We start from the raw sequence: 23,312 nt of genomic DNA, 5'->3' as shown, positions 1-23,312 counted from the left end.
CATACATTTACTGTGGATGTGTACATATTTTGGTGCACTAAAAAAAAAAACTGTATAAAATGTTTATCATAAGAAACTTTTCGATGGATACAGATCACATATTATACAGTATTTTGAAAATGTCCAATTAAGGCTATTTATCTATTTTACCCAACGGTATGTATAACTTAAAAATATTTACTGTGCCTTGTCTTTTAAGACACACATTATAACACTGAAATAAACCAGAAACATTTACATAATAAAAAGTAACAATTCTAAATGTCTAGAATGCAAAAACTGCAGTATTTCGCTTTGGTGGGCCATTATTTCATTTATTCAACTACCATCCTGTTCGTTAGCCTATAAAGATACAGGTACAGATTATTCACAGCACGTGAGTGATAGGGACACTCATTTATGTATTTATGGCAGTGTTACTCTACTATTGTTTGTAACTGTTTGGTGCTGTAGCTTGTATCCATGAACTTCGTGTACTTAAATGCCTATCTGGGGGCACTGTTAGTTTAGACAATAAATGGTGTGGTATTAGTTCATAATATACATACAAATACATATTCAATAAATAAAATGCGTATTACTACAGCAGATCGTTAAACTCTAATGGTTATGTTTAATGATGACACGCTGTAATTTACTGGAAACTCGAACTTCCTTCAGGTGGCCTGAGGCATTTATGAAACCACTAGGCCATGGGAAGCGGACTAACCTGTGAGCCAGTTATTAACGGAGCAAAGCCCGAGGTTGGACCCAATCCATTCGTTCGGTAATGAAATTTAAAACGGTTCCCTTTAAACGAATAAACCTGTGGCGCCAGATCGGCTAAATAAAGGTCAGGGGATTACCTTGACGCAATCGGTTCCAGGAGCTCGCGCTCCTCTCCTGTGCGTCGGTTTAGTCTGCCTCCCTTCCTGCTCCTACGGCAAGTGTTTCTCCTAGATAGCTCACCCGGCGAAAAAGGAAACTGAGTTTAATCGACCTTTTTTCGCTTTACTTGAGCGAGGGGATGCCCTGCCTCCACCCTGAAGCGCTGGAGTCCACGGAGCCTGGCGGCGCGACCCCCGGGGCATCTCCCGCCCCTGAGGCAGAGGAGTCCTTGCGCCGGGAGATAGTGAGTGAGCCGTCGATGGGGGAGGGCATGGGCTGGTTCTTCTCCCCGCTTTGGAGCCCCCGCTCCAGGACGCGTAGCAGAAGGTTTGGAGACGCTATGAAGAGCGACCAGGTGGAAGCATGGTTGGATGACCACTCTGACTTTACAAGGGCGTACTTTTTACGCAGAGCTTCAGCGTAAGATATTTTACACTACTACTGACAGCTGAGAGTACGCGAGATTCCCTAAATTTGAAAAGTCCTATATGACTATAATCAAAACTGTTTGATAGCTTTTGCACCACGAGGCGCTTCTAAAAGCTTGCACTTCGTGATATAGTCAACGATTGGAAGAAAACAATTGCTGGAGAAATATGAATGGGATCAAGCAAAAACTGTTCTTTGTGTCCTGATGAGTGTGATGAGTACAAATCAGTCATGTAATCTGTCTTGTCTGTGACTTCAGGGTCAGTGGTCCACAGGCAGAGACGTCTCCACTGCTGCCCAGGGTTCCCAGGAGCAGCTCTGATTACTCTGACCTGCTCATGAAGGCCCGTCATCGCAGACCTTCGTCTCCACTGATCAACTCGCCCCTGAACATCTCGTCTTCAACGGACAGGGTCAAACCCCTCGCCTCCAATCTCAGTGCCCCCGAGTGGATGGATCGTTTCAGTCCGGATGTATTGGGCAATCACTCACATTGTTCTTCCCGCTTTTGTCTTTCTCCAAGTCGTCCTCCTTCTCCCATTTGCCCTTGCTCCCCTGACTTGCCCCACTCTCCTCACCCTCTGCGTCCCGCTGCTACAAAGACTGCAGCCTGTGGCCAGGGCGAGACCTGCCCATGGATGATGGTGCTCCTGAGGGGAGGTCTCAGGTTGATGGGTTCCGTAGCAGAGCTCTGCCGGGGGGCTGTCCTGCACACCGGGGAGCTGCTGGCAGCTGAGTGCTGCTCCCTGTCTCTGGTAAAGAAAGAGTCGGGTGAAAGTAGCACCTTGGAGGAGGTGATCGCCCCGACAGCATTGGGATGCTTGAGTGAGGGCAACATATGGAGCCATGTGCACCTGGAGCTGCTCAAGGGTATCATGGGATGTGTACTGGCTACGGGGTCACCAATGAACCTGAGAGACACATCGGAGGTAAACGCACAAACTGACACATTAGTTGTAGTTGTCATGACTTTGAATTTTATAGTAAGCTCTGCTTAACATACAACAGAGAAGTTTCTACGCATGACAATTGTTAGATTGTTCTAGGGCACAGGTATTTTAGATCAGGAATGAGGACTGTACATTAAATGAGTCTCCTATTTCCTGATAACCTGTTCTTAGGTAATGCCATGGCTATTTCATGGAGTTTGTGGGTGTGTAAGGGAGTCCCAGATGACGTACGTTCCTCTTATCCTTTTAGAAATTTCTTCCTCTGAATAACCTCTGATTACTGAGACAGTGATTGTCCCTAATACGCTACCTTAGCGCACACCGCCACATAAACACACCCACACAAAGGGGGAAGACAGCACAGCTTATTAAAGGACTTACTGGAGGTGCCCACACCACCCCTCCTTTTCGTCACTACCAATGTGATTAGGAATCAGTGCCAGTGTATGGCAGAGTTGGACACCAGGTAATCCCCAGTCAGCATTTGTGTGGATGGCTAATTCCTAATAAACTTCGTGACACCGAGGTTACTGAGAAATGTGGGTATTCCTGGCCGGATGTGTCTATAGCTGATGAACAATATCGATTAGGTGGCTTAAGGGACACATGATTCATACATGAGTGTGAATGAAACAAAGTATGATGAGATGTAATTATCTGTTGCTTCCTAACTACACAGATATTTGAACACACAATAATGTATCAAGCATCCTATTAATAAGTGACACATCTAATGTGCAGTGACAAGTAATCTGTTTACATCCTCAGGACCCAAGGTTCAACTTAGATGAAGATCAATCATCAGCCTGGAAGATCAGGAGTGTTTTGAGTGTGCCCATCAAGAACCACAGGGGAGAGGTAACATACCTATTTATCATTTTTTCATTTATTTCAAGAGGCACGTGTGTGTGTGTGTGTGTGTGTGTGTGTGTGTGTGTGTGTGTGTGTGTGTGTGTGTGTGTGTGTGTTGTTTGATATATCTCTGACTTGATCAGTTAACATATAAATGCTGTCATATGCAACTTCCAGTGTTTTTCAATGTTTCAATGTTTTCTTTTATGCACAGGTGGTAGGTGTAGTGGTAATGGTCAATAGGAGAAGTTTTGGAGATGGATCGTTTTCTGCTTTTACCAGCATGGATGAGAAGGTGAGGACCTCGAGGTTCTCTAATTTTAAAAAAAACCACATATTAATTGTGAAAACCTTAAATTTGAATTTGATTGGCCAGGTGCTGTCTAATCACATGGATGTGTTGGGGTTGGTCTTGGACAATATCCAGCTGTATGAGAGCTCGAGACAGGAGGCCAAACGCAGTCAGGTAACATTATAGAACTCGGTCACACTCTGAGTATCCAGCTGCACAGTCATGTGTGCATATCAGGATCTTGTTCTGTGTACTTTGGTTATATCCTAAGAATCTGTCAAGGTATACTGTATTTTGTGTATACACTCGTGCATTGATGCAGAATTCTATGCTTGGGTGTCAGGTCTTGATTGACATGGCACAGGTATTGTTCAAGGACCATCGTTCCTTTGAGGCTCTGCTGAGTAAGATGGCGGCCACCATCATGCCCTTCACACGTGCTCAGTACTGCACCATCTTCATCCCCAGCAAGCAAACCTCAGTCATCACAGACAAGGTGTGCTATTTTGTTAGATTGCTTCAGTTGTGTAGTTAGTCACACATCACATCTTTCATGACTTATTTTCTGTTCTTTCGGTGGTATTATTTCAGATTTCGTTCTCGCGAGTGATACACCTTGAGTGTGAGGAGCTCGGATCAACCTGCCAGATCTACAGAAGGTACCGCCTGCGATCGGCACAAGTCCTTACCGCTACTTTACATTAACAAGCAAAATAATTTTTTCTTATAATCTTATATTACATATTGTAAAATAGTTCCATACCGTTTTTCACAGGGAGCGTGACATCAGCGATATAGATCCATCATATGCCCTTCGAACTCTGGTCAGTATGGAAACACTTAATGTGTCGGAGAGTTCTGAAGGATCAATCAAGAGTCTGATCTGTTGCCCTGTTAGAAGCGAGGGATCGGAAAATGTCATCGGTAAGTCACTCTCCCTTACATGACAATGGTCGTTTTACATTAATGAATGAATATAGTCTGAGCTGTACTAATTGTACTCATGGCTTCATGTGACAAAGTATTAACATCATTCATACTTGGTACAATAAGCACACTAGATTCTGTTAGGTGTTGACAACCTGGACAGGGAAGTTGGTTATTTGCTAGGTAGTTTGTTTTAGACTATTAATCAGGGACTAAATTTAACCCTTGAAAACTACTTAATCATGTGCTGATACACAGAAGAGAAAGAGGAAGATACAGTTACCCTCAGTACCTTCTGAAACTGGTCCTACCAAGGTCCTGCAATACTGTACCACCACACTGCTATTTGATAAACATGAGATGACACAAAGACTAAAGATGAAACCTCTTAAAACTCCTGATCCTGCACAGCTGTCTTGCCTCTGTTTCTTTATTGTCACTTAGCGGTGTGCCAGCTGATGCACACATGCAGCAGAGACACAGATGACATGGAAGCCTTTAACAAATATGATGAGCGCCTACTGGAGGACCTGGCAGTGTACTGCAGCCTGGCTCTGCAGTATGCTCAGGCTGTGCAGATCACTGAGGAGCGAAGGGCCAGTATCGAGGTCACACAGGAGGTGGGAGAACTACCCTACCCTAGTAGCGTACTGCTCATATCTTTAGCTCAGACTCAAGGGAACCTGTTTAGGTGTTTGCAAAAAGTTGAACCACCGCGGGTGTTCACTCTCCTCCCTGCAGGTTCTTGCCTACCACATTACCGCAGCAGAAGAGGAAATCCAGGCACTGCAGGTGATTCTTCTCCTCACCTCTCTGTGCTTCAGCAATCTAACATCAGATATGTAAATGATTTGTGATCTTTACAGAAAAGAGGACAAACTCAATCATCTTTCCTTTATCTTCCCTCTCCATGCTCCACATTCTCCCTCTTTCAGTTTATCTAAAATCTGTTTTTCTTCTCCCTTCACTCTCCCTACTCTTTTGTCATCCTGCCAGTAGTCCTGGAATTGTCACCTGCAGTTTATTTTTGCAGGTCAGATTAACTGGCACCAGTGCTAACGTACAACTAATTCTCTACCAATTTAAACCTCTTTACTTGCTGCTTTCACTGCGTAAGGGTTGCAAAGGTGACCTCAGCACTCCAGCTAGATGTAATGTCTTCTCTGCATGTTTGTTGTGTTGGTGGGAGGTAGAGACAGAAATGATGTATTTTCAGCTGTACTTGTGGTTGTGGGTGATTTTTGTGTATCAGTGGCTCTTTTTTGGTTTTCTGTTTTCAGGAGGTAACCATTCCTTCTGCTGAATCACTGCACATTCTAGACTTCCATTTCTCGGATTTTGGCCTGCCAGAAGACCTCACCACACAGGCCACCATCCGTATGTTCCTGGACCTCAATTTAGTGCAGGATTTTAACATTGATTACAAGGTAACTGACCTGCTAATAATTAGGCTTCTTGGCCACTCCACTAACCATGGCACTACCTTAATATGGATAAGAGTTTGGCTTCGATTAGTTCATTGACATGCCTGTATGAAAATGGCAAGCATAGTCAGTATTTTTCCACTAATTTTGGGAGGTTTTGAGTTGTTAAACTGTTGGCAAATTGCACTAGAACATTCATTCAAATCATTATAAATGATCCCTAAAAGAACTTGATCACTCTCCAGTTATTTACCAACCCTTGTGCATGTCTCTTTCCTTCAGACACTGTGTCAGTGGGTCCTGACTGTGAGGCGTGGTTACAGGAACAACGTGCCTTATCACAACTGGAACCATGCACTGAGCACTGCACAAAGCATGTTCGCTATGCTCATGGCCACAGACCAGCTCCAGGTCAGTGCATGGCTGTGTTTATGTGAGCATGTACAACAGCTGCCAACTATCAAAACTCAGATATCCAAAGACAGTAATATACATTTTCAGGGAACGTTTCATGAATGATCCCTGGAAATATTCTGGTCCTCTGTTTTCCTGCACTTGTGCCTTTCACTTTAATCAAGAATAAAAAAGGGTATAATAAGAGATACAGTTGATAAAAATATCAAACTTTCAGCATACTGGAGAAGAGGCCAACCACACAGGGACATAGGAGAGCTCAGTTGTGCTTTAGGCACACTTGCCCTGCTATTTTTTACAAAACACGGTTTTAGGAGGGGAGTGCTAGTGTCCAGTGAGCAAGCGTAGCGATGACTGGCCACGTGTTATAGCCACAATAAGCTTAATGTTTAATAGTGGCAAGAATTTAAACAGGTATTCCTAATTTCGCATTTAAAATACAGTCAGGAAAACATATGCATCCCCTAATATGACATGGTCCTTGACATTTTTATACACATTTTGGTGACAATCTGTCCTGTGTAACTGTATCACTAGCAATTACATTATGTTCACAAATGTATGATTTCCTCAGAGTCTTGTCTGTTTTAAGTCTTGAAGTTCAGCTAATCTAAAGTTTGTGGAGGAGTCATTCGAGGACCGCGGGGTTCCTGCAGTTCAGAGCACTCTTAATTATTTGAAAGAGGATTAATTTTAGACCTTCCCAAAAACCTCTTAACTGCTTCCATGGGGATCACACACCGGCCTAAATCTGTACTTAAGTGACCTCTGCCGCTCACTTAGTTTAGCTTCTCTCTCTATTTGCATGAGTAATTGTGACTGTGAGTGACAATAAATTGATAGTACACTTTGGTGTTTCTGTCCTTTTTTTCATAAATGTTAAATTATATTAAAGTTTTAAAAGTTGCAGAGTTTTTCCAGATCTTTAGATTATTAGGTTCAGTAAATCGGATCTGATGTGGTCTGATGTGGACAGAAATCAACTTCTAATGTTTGCTTCCTCATTGGAAATTTACCTTTTGTACATTTTAATGGCCTTTAGGATGTAGGTTATATATCGATTCAGCTGTCCGTCAGCATCCATGTTGTGACAGACTTTGGCCTTTTATCACCCTATATATTCTAGACTATTTTTCATAAACTTTGACTTGACATGGACCGTTAACAACGCATCCATGCCAGCCTGGAAAAAATCCTAAATTCAAGACTTTTTTTTTTTTTTAAACCACAAATTTAATATTACCCAACTACATTTTAACCAAGCTAGAGTATTAAAGTTCTCTTTTCACCTGCCTAAACAAGTCAGTGTTGAGGGAACTATAGCATGTTCAAAGTAATACATTATCTTTCATGTCCTGTATTGTGCCTCCCAGTTTTTGTTTTTTTACGGGATAATTTTGTGGAACACTTTGTGATGTTCTTGAAAGGTGCAATATGCAGTAAATATACTCAGTATCTCTGTGAAATGTTTTTTGATCTTGATTTAAGACCCTCGATTTTACACACAGACACAGAATGTGCAAGTGCGCCTTCTTTTCCTGTTATATCGTTTGAAAAAAGATGTACAAAAATAAACAAACTTCCATATAGACAAGCAGGGAAATAAATTCCTTCACTATTTTTACCTCTGTTTTGCTCTCTCTATCTCTCTCTGTCCATCTTTTTCTGTTTGTGTCACAGACTATTTTTTCCCGTCTGGAGATCTTAGCATTGATGATAGCCACTCTGAATCATGATCTTGACCACAGAGGAGTCAGCAACTCTTATATAGAAAGGTACATTTTTCCATGTTTTCTGTAGTCTGCTTTCCATTTCAACTACTGTGTTTCATATTCAAATTGATATGCATCGTTATTTCTATTTAATTTATATAATTTGAATAATTTATATGTTTTTATATTATTTTTGTTATTTTATCAATTTTCAGTCACTGCATTCTTATATTCAGCCTTTACAATTTCTCTCTTTCTCTCAGGAGTCAACAGCCCTTAGCTCAGCTATATGGACACTCTTCTCTTGAGAACCACCACTACAATCTGTGCCTCTTCATCCTAAACAACACCGTAAGACCTCATCCATCATCTTGTCGTTCATTCTGACCCATCTCCCTCATTTTTCCATCAAACTATGAGTCACCTGTGTATGCATTTGAGCATCAGTATGTCAGTATGTACATAGTATATTATCCCTGCTACTCCAGTGTTTTTGTTTCTCCATGAGTTGAGCCATTGCTCTCTATATCTGTCCTGCCCTTTTACTCATTTATTTACATGACACACATGCACACAAATTGCCAAAGCCAACATGGAGAGATGTAATCTTGCATGATATTCCCCAGAGAAAATCGTTTAAAATATTCCTTTATGTGTTCTTTACTCTCTTGTTTATGAGTCACATTGTGGACACAGTCTTTGCTCTTTTAGCAGACAGCTTGTGTTTATGCCTGACTGCCTCTGCATGTATCTGGTGATCACTGAGTCTGCATGTCACCTTCACACTCATTCTGTATGTCTCTCATCCTCTCCCAGGGGAGTCAGATTCTCACCGGTCTCTCTACAGAGGACCATAAAACTGCACTACACATGATCAAAAGGGCAATCCTCGCCACTGACCTGACCGTGTATATGGAGTACGTTAAAACATGAAATGTTAAAGTAGCTGTAGGTCAAGCGAGTCTTTTTTTTAAAACTCACATACTCTTGTCTTTTGTGGCTGTGTTTTTAGGAGAAGGAATGAGTTCTTTTCTCTTGCTAAGAAAAGCAGAGTGAACTGGAAGAGTGAGAAACAAAGAGAGCTGTTGAGGTGAGAATGAAATAAATTAAAGTCAGGGACATATGATAATGGTGTGTGTGATGAAGAAGAACAAGGCTTTTAAAGTATTTATTCACCCCACAGGTCGATGTTAATGACCGCTAGTGACCTCTCTGCTATCACAAAGCCTTGGCCTGAGCAAAAACGGGTACGTCTCACAAAATACACTTCACACTTCATCTCTCAGTGCATCACAACCTTAACCTTGCTCTTCCTCCGAAAAAGATTGCCAACCTGGTTGCCATGGAGTTCTTTGCACAAGGGGACAAAGAGAAAGAAGAGTTCAAAATCAAACCCATTGTAAGTCCTGCTAGCAGAGGTTTGCCTTTTGTCTACATTTTATGTTCTATGAAGGGTTTTAAAATTTTGGTGACTGAAAGTCAGATTGGGCAGCCTGCTTTGGATGGAGGGTGCCACTAGGAAATGCACTCATAAATCAAAAATTAAATTGAAACATCAGTGTTATTTATCATAACTGTGAAATCATGTTTGTTGTTTTTTTTACAATCTCCTATATGATAAAAAAAAAAAAAAGGAATCCCATTCATCCTAAAATTGTTATTTTACCTTCCTGATGCAGCCATTTTTCATGTTGGAGTCCCTGAGGCATATTTTAATCCCAGTTGCATTCTCATGGTTTTAAGTGAAAAAAAAAAAAGTAAATAACTATGTGAGGAAATTGATCTGGCTCCCTCTCAAATATAGGATATACTAACAGCCAGTTTACACTTGCTTCTCATCAGGACATTATGAACAGAGAAAACAGCACTCGACTGCCATACATGCAAGTTGAATACATCGATGAGATCTGCTATCCACTCTACAAGGTGTGTTACTGCTGCTGATGTCGAGTATGTGCATGTGAACCATATCATTGTCCTTGCTGCTATTCTGTGCTTTTATTCTCTGTTCTAATTGCCATTTTTTCCACCTCAATCATCACACTCTTTGTCTCTGTCTTTGTCTCCATCTCATGTGTTCCTCACTGGCTCTGTCTTCCTCAGGCTGTAACACGACTGTTTGACACCTGTTCCCCACTGCTGAATGGTTGTAAGACGAACAGGGAAAACTGGCTGCATGTTGCTGAGGAAGCAGAGGAAGAAAACAATGAAAATAGTAGTGGTGTAACCCTGGAAACACATAGAAATCCATGAGAGAGAGACAGACAGAAGTATAGAGGACCAGACAGAAGATGAAGAGAGAGCTTTGGAAGCAAAAAAATTATTTGACCTACATACACCCGTTTCTCTCTATCCTCTCCCGGACACACTTTAACTAAATATCGAGTTAGTGCCCACACTTCAAAACTTTGACTACCAAATGTGTTAATGGGTTATACAATAGTCTTGACTTATGTAAGAAATGCTGCAATTATGTCCCAAACAACTGACTAAGAGCATATGCCGCAGCATATCCAATGTAAACCCTGTCAGCAGTGTCAAGTCTCGAAATGATCTATTTCCCCACTTTTAAAAGATGAAGCTGTGGAAGTCTGCAACATGATTTTGATCATATCCGTACCGCATCTGTATTTTCCTCTGTGCTGCACATAGTTTTATGGCTGCATATCTAGATTTTGCAAATGCATTCTAAGATTTGTAAAACTTTATCCAGCTTTAAAAATATGCAGAAAAAAAGAACTGAAGGCCCTTAGTTTGTATGTTCTCACATATTATCAAATCATGATTTACCATTTCGTGATTTTTTTTGATATCCAAACTCTGGTGCACTCAGAGGTGAGATTTATGCTGAGATCTACAAATGTGTTATTTTTATGACAAGAATTATCATTGTCAATATCTTCTGTTTTAAAGACCATGCAGCAGTCAGAGACCAAACAACTATGAAGCATGGCCACGGGCCAGCACTGGTCTGCGAGGCTTAGTCACTACAGCCCCGATTTTTGACACTGCGCTAATGCTATTAAATGTTCACTGTCTGGGGTCATAATTGCTAGGTTAGTCAGAAAATCCGCAAAATTGTGGATAAGAAAATTAATGTCATTTCCAGATCCTGAAAGTAAAAAGTCAAGGGAATAACCATTGTTCACCACACGTATGACAGTATGTATTTTTTCCCGTAATTGTTGCAAACCTTATCTGTAGACCTTTTTTGGATGGCAGACATTAATACTATGTGTGGCCGGTCAGTGTTTCACTATGACCCTACATATATATTATAGCATGTGATAGTAAAGAAAATATGTTTGTGTCACCCTGTAGGACCAGTGTCGTTTAAAAAGCCTCATACATTTATGGATTTTCATCACCTCTGAAAATTAGATACCTACTGTGTGACCTGAATTTGAAGTTTGTGCTGATATTAATTACTTATTTATTCACAAACCATTTAAAATCTTCAAATTGTCATGAAGGAATTTGGTCTTTGCGCCAGAAAATCCAAGAACTTTATCTAACATTCAATCTTACATTGATTTTCGTCGCACATTTTCATCACCATGGTCATTTCAAAATATATACTTTATTTTCAGTCCACACAACCTTCCAAATTATGTGAAAGAGGAAACGCCACGGACTCTCAGCTAACTCGACTGTAAATAAAAATATTTCCACACGACTATAATATGTCAATGATTTTAAATGTATGGATGGATCGATTAGTATCATAGGATGATGGTGAAAACGCAGGATGTCCAGATCACCTTTGGTGTGTAAGCTGAGTGAGGGGGGTTTGTTACGTTTGCTCCGGGAATGTGCAGTCCGCATCCTCGGCCTCTAGGGGGCAATGGTGCGCTTTAACGTGGGGCCGTTGCTGGGAGTTCCGGCCTGAAAAGAAGACGCCGGCGAGGAGACAAGAGGAAGAAAAATGACAGGGCGCGCAAAAAGAAAACCCAAATCCATTCAGGTAAATTTTCGCTGCTTTCCCCACCTCGTTATGGGTCGCGAGAGTGTCCGTTTAAAATACGGGCTCACCAGGCGCAAAGCTGCGCTACGTTTAGCTACAATGGCGACGAGGCGGCTCCCGCGAAGCGCTGTGGGCTGAACAGTTTGGCACGGTGCGTGAGCAGCAGCAGCCGCCAGAGAACAACATGGCAGCAGCTCTGCTGCCTGGTACCGCAGAGCTGCCGGCGCAGTGACGCTCACGACACACGCCAGTTTTTCCTCATAACGTTAGGATGGTGGTCGCATCACACCACAGACTGTGTATGCATTACAGAAGTGAGAGGTGCTGGGTGATGGAACATAACGGTGTATTGCTCTTAGCGAGGTAAGCTAGCCGTTACTTGCCTCCCTGTAGCCTGCTGCAGGGGAGACGGGTGGGAGTCTTCGTTTGATTCGCAGATCGATCCCATAAAGGCAACAACTTCAGGGCCGTAGGGCCAGTTTATTAATACAATACAACAACAAGTCTACAATAAGTCCTACCTTTTTATGATGTCATAATGTTCAGTTTTTGTTCAAACTTTTGGGGACAGGTGTTGATTAAACAGTTTGGACGCTGCAGTTTGTGATGCTGCTGAATTTGTGCTATACTGAAAAGTGTTTTCCTACCATCATTGGTATAAATGGAGGGGTGATTTAAAAAAAAATGTTTGGAATCCCCTGCCAATCAGGTTATTGCAGAGCTGTTGTATTAAAATGCATTAGCTGTAGCTTGGTGTACCAAAACTGGCAACTATGAGTGTAACATAGTAGTTCCTCCTACAATCCATTTTTTTTTTTTTTTTAGGAGTCAGGTACAGGCAACGGGGAGCTGAAGAAAGCCCGTACTGATGAATCTAAAGCCGTGCCATTGTCAAAGGTGGATGTAGGGCAACGCGATGAGATGGTGCGACTGTACAAGCTTAAAACGCCAGAGGATCTGTACCACTTCTGGGATTTCTGCAAGGAGCTTTGTCCTGACAACCCCCGTGGTATGCTCTTTACACTAACAGCATAACTTGTTACGATAATACTGATCTGACAAATGGTGCATCTGACATTTAATCAATTTCCTCTGTCTGTAGACATAGAGAAAACAGGCTGGAGCCACTGGGTTTACTGATACTTAACCACTGGGTAGTCTGGATGGATGGGCTAAATGCACAAATGATTTTTGAGACTACATGAAAAAAAATATGCATTACTTGCTCAACATTTGAGAAAACCTGCTTAGAACTAGACTATAGACAAGTGTCTTTGTTTGATGTTGCCTTCATATTTGCCAGTTTAGCACGGAGAAGCAGTTTATTGGTCTGAGACTGCTAGTCCATGGCAGTCTAAATAGCATTACTATTTAGCAAAACAGAACAGTAGGACAGCTACTAACAGTAAATAATCATTCAGTCTATTTAGAGTCAAAAAATTGAATTCATCATTACAAGTTTCCATGTCCAAAAGTGACAACTAAAAATTGCCGGTTTTGTGTTACCATCAGTCAGCCAAAACAAAACAATTTGAATATGTCAACTTGGGCTCTTGAAAATTCATTCATTCATTCAGTCATTTTATAGATTATAAACAGTTAATTGAGAAAATAATAGACCAGTTGATAATGAAAAAAAGGGAGGCGATTGGAAGAATTCAATTCCTTTTACATTTCTTTGAGCTTTCTTAGGTTTTGTATATTGCATCTCTTTTTCAACAAAAATGTAGAAAAAGAACAGTGTACATCAAAATAAATATCAAAACCGTCTTTAAATAAGCTAGTAAAAGCTTAACTCACAGCAAGTGTATGTCAGTATGTCTGAATGTCAATCAATTTCTGTATCAATGTATTATTTTTATGAATGTTAATTTATATAGGTGCGCTGAAAGACACACTGGGTTTGCAGCTGGTTGGTCCTTTTGACATTCTGGCTGGAGCTCACAAAAACTCAAAGAATCCTCAGCCTAACTTCCATCTTCACTGGAGGTATATTTATGACCCACCAGAGTTTCAGACCATACTTCAGGGCAGTGAGGACAGCCAGCATCACATTGGCTATTACAGGTATAGCAAACAATTTTTTGCCGCCTGAAATCTGTGAAGGTGTTATATCTTTGCTGAGCCAGTATAAGTGGTATTATTACAATGTTGTAGCTTCCACTAGAGGACCCTTGACCTAGCCCACTAACAGTTAGTTAGCTAGTTAGGGGTAGTTAATACAGAAAGATGAAAATGAGTTGTTCTTATTTATTTTTACGGGATTTTCTTGTTCCAAAAATCCACCAGAGATACTCCAGACTCCCTTCCTTCATTTGTCGGGGAAAATGAAGCCAAGAAGGGCTGCACTATAACACAGATGGGGGACAGCTTGTTTGCTGCTGTCCTGTGAGTACTAACCACCACATATTCACCACACATGAACATTTTCTATACGTGTGATCAGTTTCGGCTGCCTGATTGAGAAAGAAAGTTTCATTTGCAGGATGAGAAAGACAGTTGAATGTATACCATTAAAATATGATCTGTATGTATTGTATCCAGCTGCCATTGGTAGTTGTGTTTAAATTTTGTAGTACATGATCAAATTGGACTGAATACAGTGGACAGAAGACAGAACTCATACCATTGCAGTTTTCATTTATCACAAGTAGCAGTAGGCGAATAAGCATTCCAGAAATCAGGTACATATTAGCATTTCATTATTTTTAATTCTAAGATTTATTTACACAAAAATATATGGTGGCCATGCAAAAATCCTGTCAAACACTTAATGGTTGCTCAGATCAGTGATCACAAAAGGTGATTGGTGCATGCACCTGTTATGATAATCTGCCTTATTGTCTGTGTACACCTTGTCTTCATGTGTATGGGAGCGGAAGAGCATTATTGAATTAGACTTTTTTCTCATTATCTTCTTCCTTCCATGTAAGTCATCATACCTACTGTTGATCCCTTTGTTCCCTCCTCTGTCAGCCTGTATCTGTTGAGGAAGAGGAAAGAGAGGGGCGGCAAGAAAGCAGGGGGAGAAGCTTTGGAAAGCTTGGAGGCAAAGCTGAGGGACAGGGCAAAGACTCTGGGCTTGTCTCTAGAGCAGAAGACCAAAGGCATGAAACAGAGGGACAAGAAGGTATCTTACACAATGGAGCAAACAGTGTTATTGTCTACATTGTATTGTTTTTGGAACTCATTCGTAACTCTCCTAATTTCTACCTAATATGATGCTTTGTCCCTAGGACTGCACAATGAAAACATTGCACTGTATCAGTTCAATACTGTATACAATTGTGTTTGCCACATGATTTCAATTAGTATGTAGAGGACACCTACAAGTTTATCCCCAGCATTTGGAATAGAGTCTGTTAGTTTCAGGGAACCTCATTGATATAGTCAAAGTGTATAAAGTTATTGCTGGTTTGGACACATTGCCAACCCCCTCACATCTTCGTATCCCTCCTCCTTTATTTCATTCTTAACCCACTGTGTTGTCATAATGCATACTCTATGCAATAAAGCTAAGCATTCATAAAATTAAGCACCCCCCCCCTTGCAAAATGGAGCCCCAAGAAATAGTTGAATTTGGCAAAAATGCGGATAACTAATTTTAAAGTGGTGATGGTCATACATTCAAAACAAAAATATGTTTGACTAATGTTTTCCAAGTTGATACTAGACAATAAGAAAACCTCTTGTCACACCACAGGTGGTTACCAAGACGTTCCACAGTGCTGGCATCGTTGTGCCTGTAGACAAGAATGATGTAGGATACAGAGAACTACCAGAAACGGATGGTGAGCTTACATCCCTACAGTGTTAAGCCTTGCTGATCATCAAGGTGCCCCTGTCACTTTTGTCTTTGGTGTTCCTTCCCATGATTGTTCTGCTGTTGATGTGAGCTCATGATTTCATTTTGATATAGAAGGTTTTTTTTAACCTTTTTGTGTAACATACAAATTAGCTGTGAACACTGAAAACTTGAAGTGACATTTTTATTTCCTCACAACATTGTGACTTTGTGAATTTTTAGAATTGTCCAACTTGAATTACAGCTTGTGTGTTAAAAAATGTTTGAGTTGAAGCTGTTTTACAGTTTTGTTTTAATTGGAAATCAAATCTGTTAATAGTAGGCATACATGATTTTCCTTTGCATTTCTTTGCATTACATTTCAGCTGTTACTGTAACGTTTGATGACTTGTCTCTTTTTGTTTTGTTTTTTTCCCCTCTTTTGTATCTAGCTGGTCTCAAAAAGATCTGCAAGGCAATTGCTGAAGCGCAGAATGATGAAGAGCGCGTCAAAGCCTTTGGACCTCTCCAGGAGATGATCACGTTTGTTCAGTTTGCCAACGATGAGTGTGACTATGGCATGGGTTATGAGCTTGGAATAGACCTCTTCTGTTACGGATCCCATGTAAGTCTCAAAGTGCACATAATAGTCCTTCCATACCCACGAGATTTGACTTCATTACACTCAATGTCTTGCCTCTTCCGGACTGTACTCTTAAATAATATAAAACCAAATATTCTTTCCTGTGTGCAAATCAGTTAAATAATTTTGTAGTAATGTGGTTGGGATAAATATATTTATTGATCTTTGGTTTCCTGTACCCCACCCCCCTCCCCCAAAAGTATTTTCACAAGGTAATCAAGCAACTTCTGCCCATGGCCTACAGCTTGCTGAAAAGAAATTTATTTGGGGAAATTTTGGAGGCCCACCTCTCCAGCCGTAGCCATGACAACCTGGACCAACTCTCTGCACATTAAAAACACTCAGAAGTTCATTTCAGTTCTTGTTCTTATAAGCTTTTCCCACCATGTGTCCTCGTCTTCTGTTGTTTGTCATTGTTAATGTTTCTTGGTGGTTTTGGTGCTGCTGTCATTGATTGGAACCAGTTAAATGATATTTTGTTTGTAAAAGGTAGATGTCTAATAAAGTATTTTTATATTTTTACCTGTCCAATTTTTGTATCAAAGGTAATCTCCATGAATCCTTAAAGTAATGAGTTTACGTCTAGATTATGCAGCAGTTATTGTCCATACTGTACAGCAGTTTCCTTTTTAGATTTAGATCATCAATACCATTGCAGTGGAGACAGAGGGCAGTGATTCCTATAAAAAGAAGGAGAGCATGACGTGTTTGTGAAAGACATCCCTACCTTACCAGTTGAGTCATCATTCACTCAGCAGTCATTAGCAGTCATTTGCACTGATTGGGTAAAAGCTTCACAAAGAACAGATTTGATGGATTCAGTCTTTAACCTGGTTACTTGTGACATGGTACTTAAATTGGAATAATTCTTTCTAGGGTCATACTGTATGAAAAGGGAACATAAGTAGCAATGAGTTGCACCATACAAGAAATAACAGAGTCCTCAGGAGCATGGCTGCATTAACCTTTACAGACCTTCCAGCTTCTATCATGTACAGTCCAAACAACACACAATAGATGTCGTCTCCGAAACCCAGAAAGCAATCAGTTCTCATATATCATGTACTGTACCTGGCCACAAGTTTTGTGTAATTTGTTGAAACATAGGGTTTTATGTGGGAAAATGCACCATTTGAGCACATAAAAACTAAAATAATAAAGGATTTACATCTAGATTTTGACACAGACCCCTCCAAGTTACAAGATGGGGTCAAGAGATTATGTAATGATGCAAGTCCCAGTTGATTGTGCTTTTTTTGTATGAACGTGTAAGGTATCAAATAAGCAACTGGCACACAGTAAACCTATAGGACTTTTAAGCCATCCAGGCAGTTACCCACTTCGCCTGGTTGGTAATCCAGCTTCGCTCAGGAATTTTCTGTGGTATGATGAAGTCTTTTTGCCTTTTGTCTGTGCTATAAGTTAAAATTTATGGATTTTTCTATCTTGATCAAATTTCTCTGGGCTAGTGGAGGAATGATGTAAGACTAAGAAGATAGGCCATACTGTGTCCAGAGTGATTGCTTTGGGTTGCGGTTATCTAAAGCTACATTTGAGAAAGATTTTTCTTGATTTTTGCCGGCCCCGTTTGATACCTCAGCCCTCCAAACTTCACTTTGTGAACCCATCACATACCTTTCCCTACACCTAAACGGTAAAGTAAAGTGTTTTGTACCTGTTTTCTAGCAGCAGATTGAGTCTTTGAATGTATCTTTGTGATCTCACAGATGTCTGCTTTCTACACAGATAATAACGCAACGTTTAAATCCAATACCTCAATTCGGGTTTCCTTTGAAAAGTGTGTTCCTTTTGGAATGAGTAGTCATGAATCCATATTTACCCACGTACAGGGTTTAAGGCAGAGGAACATCATTCAAAATCAGTCTCTTTAATACTGATTATGTTTAATGTTCTTTTTAAATAAAAAAATACAAAATAAGTTGCTGGACAGATAGCATTTGCTGCACTTCTGATTGAGCCATATTCCTATATTCTCATCTTTCTCTCTTCCATTTTAAAGAAAAGGTAAATTAACATAATGTCTGACTCTGAGCAATGTGATTTCACTGTCAGCTGACTCTGAAAACTAATCTAGATCTAAAATGTGCATGTTGAACATGATTTCTTACACCTCGTTCTCCACTTTACCCTCCTCTACTCGAGTCCTGCCTGGTTTTTAAATGTTTCCAAGACGTGGCTATTGATTATGCCCAATTTCCATTAAATTTGTAGCTCGGTGAAGACACCCAGTCCAAGGTGAGGGCGTAAAAATGCTAAATGGGAGATTACATCATGTAGGCCCAGCCCAACGTGCCTGGGCTGCGATGATTTCACATTTGTGTAAGCAATTTTACGGTTTTTATTTAATCATGATTCAGCGTGGATCGCACTCTTAACTTTCCCGTCTGCAGCTACTACTGCTGCAGAGGCACCACGGGGAGGGGAGTATGGGGGGGGGGCAAAAGCAAAACAGGAGCGCACCACTGCTTGAGGTGCATTCACAGGCATTGGTCCGGAATGGTCTAGTCATGATACAGTGTTTTCTTTTACAGGTCTATTCTTGTAAACCAGGCGGAGGGCTATTCTGCTTAGTGATGGCAATTAATGAGCAAACCTGCCGTGACAGTCTACTTACCGTTTTAAATGATGTAATGTGTTTGAAAAACACGACTAAACACGGACAAAGTAAAAAAAAAAAAAAGAAAAGAAAATCCATCCTCTCACTCGAATTAGTCGCGTTAGACTATCAACCAGTCATAATATAGTTATGTCACTTTAACTATTGCTCCTCGCCCCCTACAGGTCGCATTTTTGTAAGTGGGGTGGTAGAAAATTAAAGTTTTTCAGATTGATCATCCTTAATCAAGGTGCGTTGGCGGTGTTTCCAACTGTCCTTGAAGGCAGCATTGATCCTGCGGAGTTTCGGGGAAGCGCTTCTGAGGCGCGTTCACACACCCACACGCATATACGCGCCAGCGAAAGCAAACCACCGGGAGCATCCCTGAGCGGAGGGAGCGCTCGTTTCGGCTTTGACAATCAAGAAGAATCGGTGTATCAGCATCAGTCACGTTTGACCACACGCCGACTCTGACGCCGCAGAATGATCCCGGGCCCCGCCGAGCCTTGTGGATTCTGAGGCCCCGCGCGGAGATCCACCTTGCACCGGCGAACGGACCCTGACTGGCCGCGTCGCCTCCAGCAGCAGTCAGCCCGAGACAGAATGTCAAGTAGCCCGGAGGACAGTCATTCCAGGGGCGGCGGCTCCGAAAGTGACTTGAAAATGGCCTCTTCGAGCAACACGTCTCCCGAGGGTGGGCCGCCGCCACCGCTGCACCAGAGCCGTATACGGCAGGTGGGTGTCTGTCCGCCGCATGCCGTCTGCGCTGACGGGGCCAGTCAGCCGTGTAACCAGCAGCCCCGGCCGCTGCTGATGCTGCGCGCTGAGACAGGGCGGTCAAAGGCGTTGCCGTGCTTTAGCACATCGGCGCTGGGGATCCGGCAGATTTGATTTGATGTGCAGTTAACTGGGTTTAAATTAGCTGCTTACAGGAGCAAAGCTCTCTGCAGAGAGGATGCCATCTGTTTCGATCAGACACTTGGACTGATGTGCTTCGGGCGAGTGTTATAATATCCAAATAGGCTTATTGTGCCAGTTGTTATGGCCGTCAAAATAAACACCACCGGGCCCGCACTGACTCCACTAGTTACCAGAACAGGCTGCAGTGAGGGATGTTTACAACTTCACATCTAGCACCGTAGGTTTACTGTTTACGTGGACCATTTTAGGCTTTGCTGGCCAGAGGGGGAGCATCCCCGACGCTGTCTTCTGAGGAGTTGTCTGAGACACACAAGCTTACATATTCACATGCTGTATATAAGGTCTGCTGTTGGGCTCGAGTGTGTGTGGAGATGTGCCCTGTGTGTGTGCCCACTAGGTGCTCTCTCTCCTCTCCTCTCCAAGTCTACAAAACAACTTCATCGGCTATATTTATTGCTAAGATCAATGTGTGTTTTAATAAACTAAATACACTGTTGCAACAACATCAGCTTTTAGGAAAAGATGAAATACTGTATTCACCTATAAGTCTGTTTTTTTGTTTTTGTTTTTTTTTGATGAACGTATGTTATAAGCAAGAAGATTAATATTAAGTGTTACCATCTAGGTTCGATCGTGCATTGTGTGTTTGAGTATTCAGTGAAAGTGAGCCAGGAGATGGTGAATGGTTGTTTCCTGTCTCAGTGCACTCTCTCAGGCTAATGTGATTTCAGTAATGGACTGTAGTGCCACATACACACACACACACACACAGACACACACCTTAGCCTTTTCTTTTAGGGTGGGGCCACTGAGCTCACATGCTTGGATGCAACCAGGGTTTTGTTTTTTTCTTTAATCGTCTTTCATGATGAAGTGAGTACGCTATGCGAATGAGAATAAGAAGTAGCTGTGTTTTATTGTTGGTGCACAGAAAGAAGATTAGCTGATTAGTCATAGGCCGCTGTAATGTATATACTCTACGATGAAAGTGCAAAGGAGACTTCTTAAATTCCTCTTTTCCTTAAAGTCCTGTTTGGAGGCTAAACTTGTAAAGGAAGCCACACTTTGAGCTAGTCTTTGAACACAACTGTCTTCTTCAATACTACCTATTTTACAGACATCTGTATCTACATGCATGCCGATCTTACAGCCTCTAATAAGTACTTACCAGTATATTACATCAGCCGAACTTGTATAAGCATGTTTCTTCAGTTGTGATCTTGTCTCCAGCAGCTTTTGACATGGAAGCAGAGTTGTATTTTTTTTGAAGTCATCCTATTTAACCTCTTAAATTAAAGCTTTTTTTCTGACCCTCCATGGCAACTAATTCAGCAGCTAAATTGGGATGTGTCCTGGTTACTCATAAATTGTCCGTTTTGCAGGTATCCCTACACTACCAAGAGGTTCATTTTTGTACTCAAATGTACACATGTACCACAAACGGCACATGATAGTATATGAGTTCCTTTTAATTCACCAAATGTACAAAGTGGTTTTTGGTAGTCAAAGGTGCTCATTTGTTAAGGTAGCACACTAACTGAGGCCCCTAGTTGGCAAATGGGAATAGCCATTTACCACTGCAGAGCTCCATGTTGAGTCCCTAGCAGCAGAGCCTCCAACCTGGCCCCACTGATCAATCACAAGTGGCAGCAATGATGAATGATCATGTGCTTGTTGCTGTACTAGCAACTCCTATTGGTTGCGCTGTCTGTGGTTCTTCCTCTGCGTCAACACCTTCCCCCCATCCAAGAGCAGTACCAAGCATCAGTAAGGACTGAAATGCAGCTAGAACTGGACATCAGACGACAAAAGTACGGAAATACTAAACATGAATAGGGGTGGCACACTTTCCAACATTACCTTTTGATTATACCATTGTTTGAGGCCCCAACAGACCTACCGTGTTGAGGCAGGGTGGGGCTGTGCCGCAAATTATGTGAGGTATCCAAACTCAATGTACCATAGTACAATGTACCCACAAGAATAAGATAAATAAGAATAGGATAAAGGTGTAAGTTTTTTCTTCTTAATAGAGAGGGAGAACGAGGAAGATGTACTGTACATGTGCAACACAGTCCCAAGAAAAGGTCTAATCAGGCAAATTATTACTAAGGCTGTTTAGGGTCTTTATTGCAGATGTCATTGTTTTGTTTTGTTGTGACTCTTTCCACTTAGGGGCAGAACTCCACAACAAGCTGACTGACAGGGCCTTCGCATAATGTGGCCATATCAAGTTTAACATGTTAGCAAACATTTGCCAATTTACAAATCCAGCTGAAGTGGACCACCTGACAAATCTAAATCCAATATTCACCCACCTCTTGCCTCTGTTTTGGTCTCATCCAACTCTCGGGTAAAAGGTCTATCTAGGTCTTTAGCTTGGTAAATGTTTGGATTTCTTCCCCAGCTAGCTGCCACTTTGTCTGTCTGCAGTTTGGTGATAGGAAGGTAACGTACAGCAGATTAATCACGGCTTTTTTTTTTGCTGCTGCTGCTGCTGGAACAGGGGTTGATGAGAGCAGTAAAACTGAAATAAATTTGCGTGAAGTGAAACCACAGCAATGAGCTAAGAGGCCAGGAGGTTTTTAAAGAGCTGCAGAGTTGAAAAGTAATGGGCGATGTAGGTTCATCCCTGTGGGTTACCCTTTTCACATTACATGTAGTTGTTTCATTCAATGTTAATATGAAAAATATTGATTAGCAGAGTGTTAAAGTGCATTTTGATTTGCTTATGTTACATAATTGTTCATTTGAAGGTAATGGTAGCTGTTGTACACCAAAAGGTAGGTATAATCTAATCTACTGTCTGTTCGGTTTTAATTGTATCTAGCTAATAATTTTGGTTTTATTTGCAGAACTTGATAGCAAGTGTCTTTCAAGAGACAATAACCTGGTTTCACAGGATAATCTACAGACCTTGCTGTAGAGGATTTTTACTTTTTCCTACCTTTGATAGACAATAGCTTCCAATGAAAAACTGTTTACAGCAATGTCTCCAAATTACCCTGAGTTAACAGGACATTGGTTCTAGAAAGAAATATTGTGGTTGATTTTTTTGAATAGCATTTTCAATACTTTGAACACCAAAAAACAAATTTCCATTCAGCTTCATCGTGTTGTGTTGGCACAGAGGTATCACCAACTCACAATCAATGCAAATAACTATATGTATGGTAAGATGCCACTAGAAATTTGAAAACTATGTGAGAGATGCAAAAAATGAATTGATAGGTAAAGAAAGCTTCAAATAGCATGTATCTGAAAATGCTCAATGTTGAGATAGAGCTCAATACAGCAATAACAGATCTACATATGTGAACCAAAAAGAGAAAATGACAAAAGGGCACTGTGATGTGAAGCTCTTACTTTCAGGGCTAAAAATACTTCCCTGTCTCTCGTGTGATTGTCCTGGGGAAAAATAGCTTCTTCCAAGCCAAGTGGCTGTGTGTCAATGTCTCTGTGCTCATTGAACCTGTGTCACTGGGCATTTAAACGTTGCTATGAGCTGGTGTTGAA

The 23,312-nt window shown here is 41.3% G+C and overlaps 2 protein-coding genes across 2 annotated transcripts; both read left to right on the top strand.

Moving 5' to 3' along the window:
• The first annotated feature begins 1,006 nt into the window (after positions 1-1,006).
• On the top strand, positions 1,007-10,608 carry pde5aa (phosphodiesterase 5A, cGMP-specific, a). Its single transcript, XM_040146889.1, has 20 exons — positions 1,007-1,287; positions 1,556-2,225; positions 3,015-3,104; positions 3,313-3,393; positions 3,475-3,564; positions 3,734-3,886; positions 3,982-4,049; positions 4,166-4,314; positions 4,762-4,937; positions 5,059-5,109; positions 5,598-5,744; positions 6,024-6,152; positions 7,836-7,930; positions 8,131-8,218; positions 8,684-8,784; positions 8,880-8,957; positions 9,051-9,114; positions 9,192-9,266; positions 9,710-9,793; positions 9,971-10,608. Exons 1-20 carry the CDS (start codon positions 1,007-1,009, stop codon positions 10,118-10,120), a joined length of 2,820 nt encoding a protein of 939 aa, XP_040002823.1. The 3' UTR covers positions 10,121-10,608.
• A 1,092-nt stretch (positions 10,609-11,700) lies between these two features.
• Positions 11,701-16,780, top strand: LOC120800329 (histone PARylation factor 1). The gene is made up of 8 exons (XM_040146363.1): positions 11,701-11,831; positions 12,657-12,840; positions 13,712-13,898; positions 14,121-14,219; positions 14,808-14,961; positions 15,535-15,622; positions 16,068-16,240; positions 16,459-16,780. The coding sequence occupies exons 1-8, from the start codon at positions 11,793-11,795 to the stop codon at positions 16,591-16,593; spliced, it is 1,059 nt and encodes a 352-aa protein (XP_040002297.1). The 5' UTR covers positions 11,701-11,792; the 3' UTR covers positions 16,594-16,780.
• The last annotated feature ends 6,532 nt before the right edge of the window (positions 16,781-23,312 follow it).

Source organism: Xiphias gladius, chromosome 15 (assembly GCF_016859285.1).
Source record: "Xiphias gladius isolate SHS-SW01 ecotype Sanya breed wild chromosome 15, ASM1685928v1, whole genome shotgun sequence".
Lineage (NCBI taxonomy): Eukaryota > Metazoa > Chordata > Actinopteri > Istiophoriformes > Xiphiidae > Xiphias > Xiphias gladius.
The sequence above is the reverse complement of the archived record's forward strand: the minus strand, read 5'-3'. Positions and strand labels throughout refer to the sequence as shown.

Coding starts and splice junctions, on each gene's coding strand:
- pde5aa (XM_040146889.1), top strand. CDS start 1,007: ATGCCCTGCCTCCACCCTGAAGCGCTGGAGTCCACGGAGCCTGGCGGC. Junction 8,219..8,683: donor TCTTCATCCTAAACAACACC/GTAAGACCTCAT, acceptor ATCCTCTCCCAG/GGGAGTCAGATTCTCACCGG. Junction 9,794..9,970: donor TCTGCTATCCACTCTACAAG/GTGTGTTACTGC, acceptor TGTCTTCCTCAG/GCTGTAACACGACTGTTTGA.
- LOC120800329 (XM_040146363.1), top strand. CDS start 11,793: ATGACAGGGCGCGCAAAAAGAAAACCCAAATCCATTCAG. Junction 14,220..14,807: donor AGCTTGTTTGCTGCTGTCCT/GTGAGTACTAAC, acceptor CTCCTCTGTCAG/CCTGTATCTGTTGAGGAAGA. Junction 16,241..16,458: donor TCTTCTGTTACGGATCCCAT/GTAAGTCTCAAA, acceptor CTCCCCCAAAAG/TATTTTCACAAGGTAATCAA.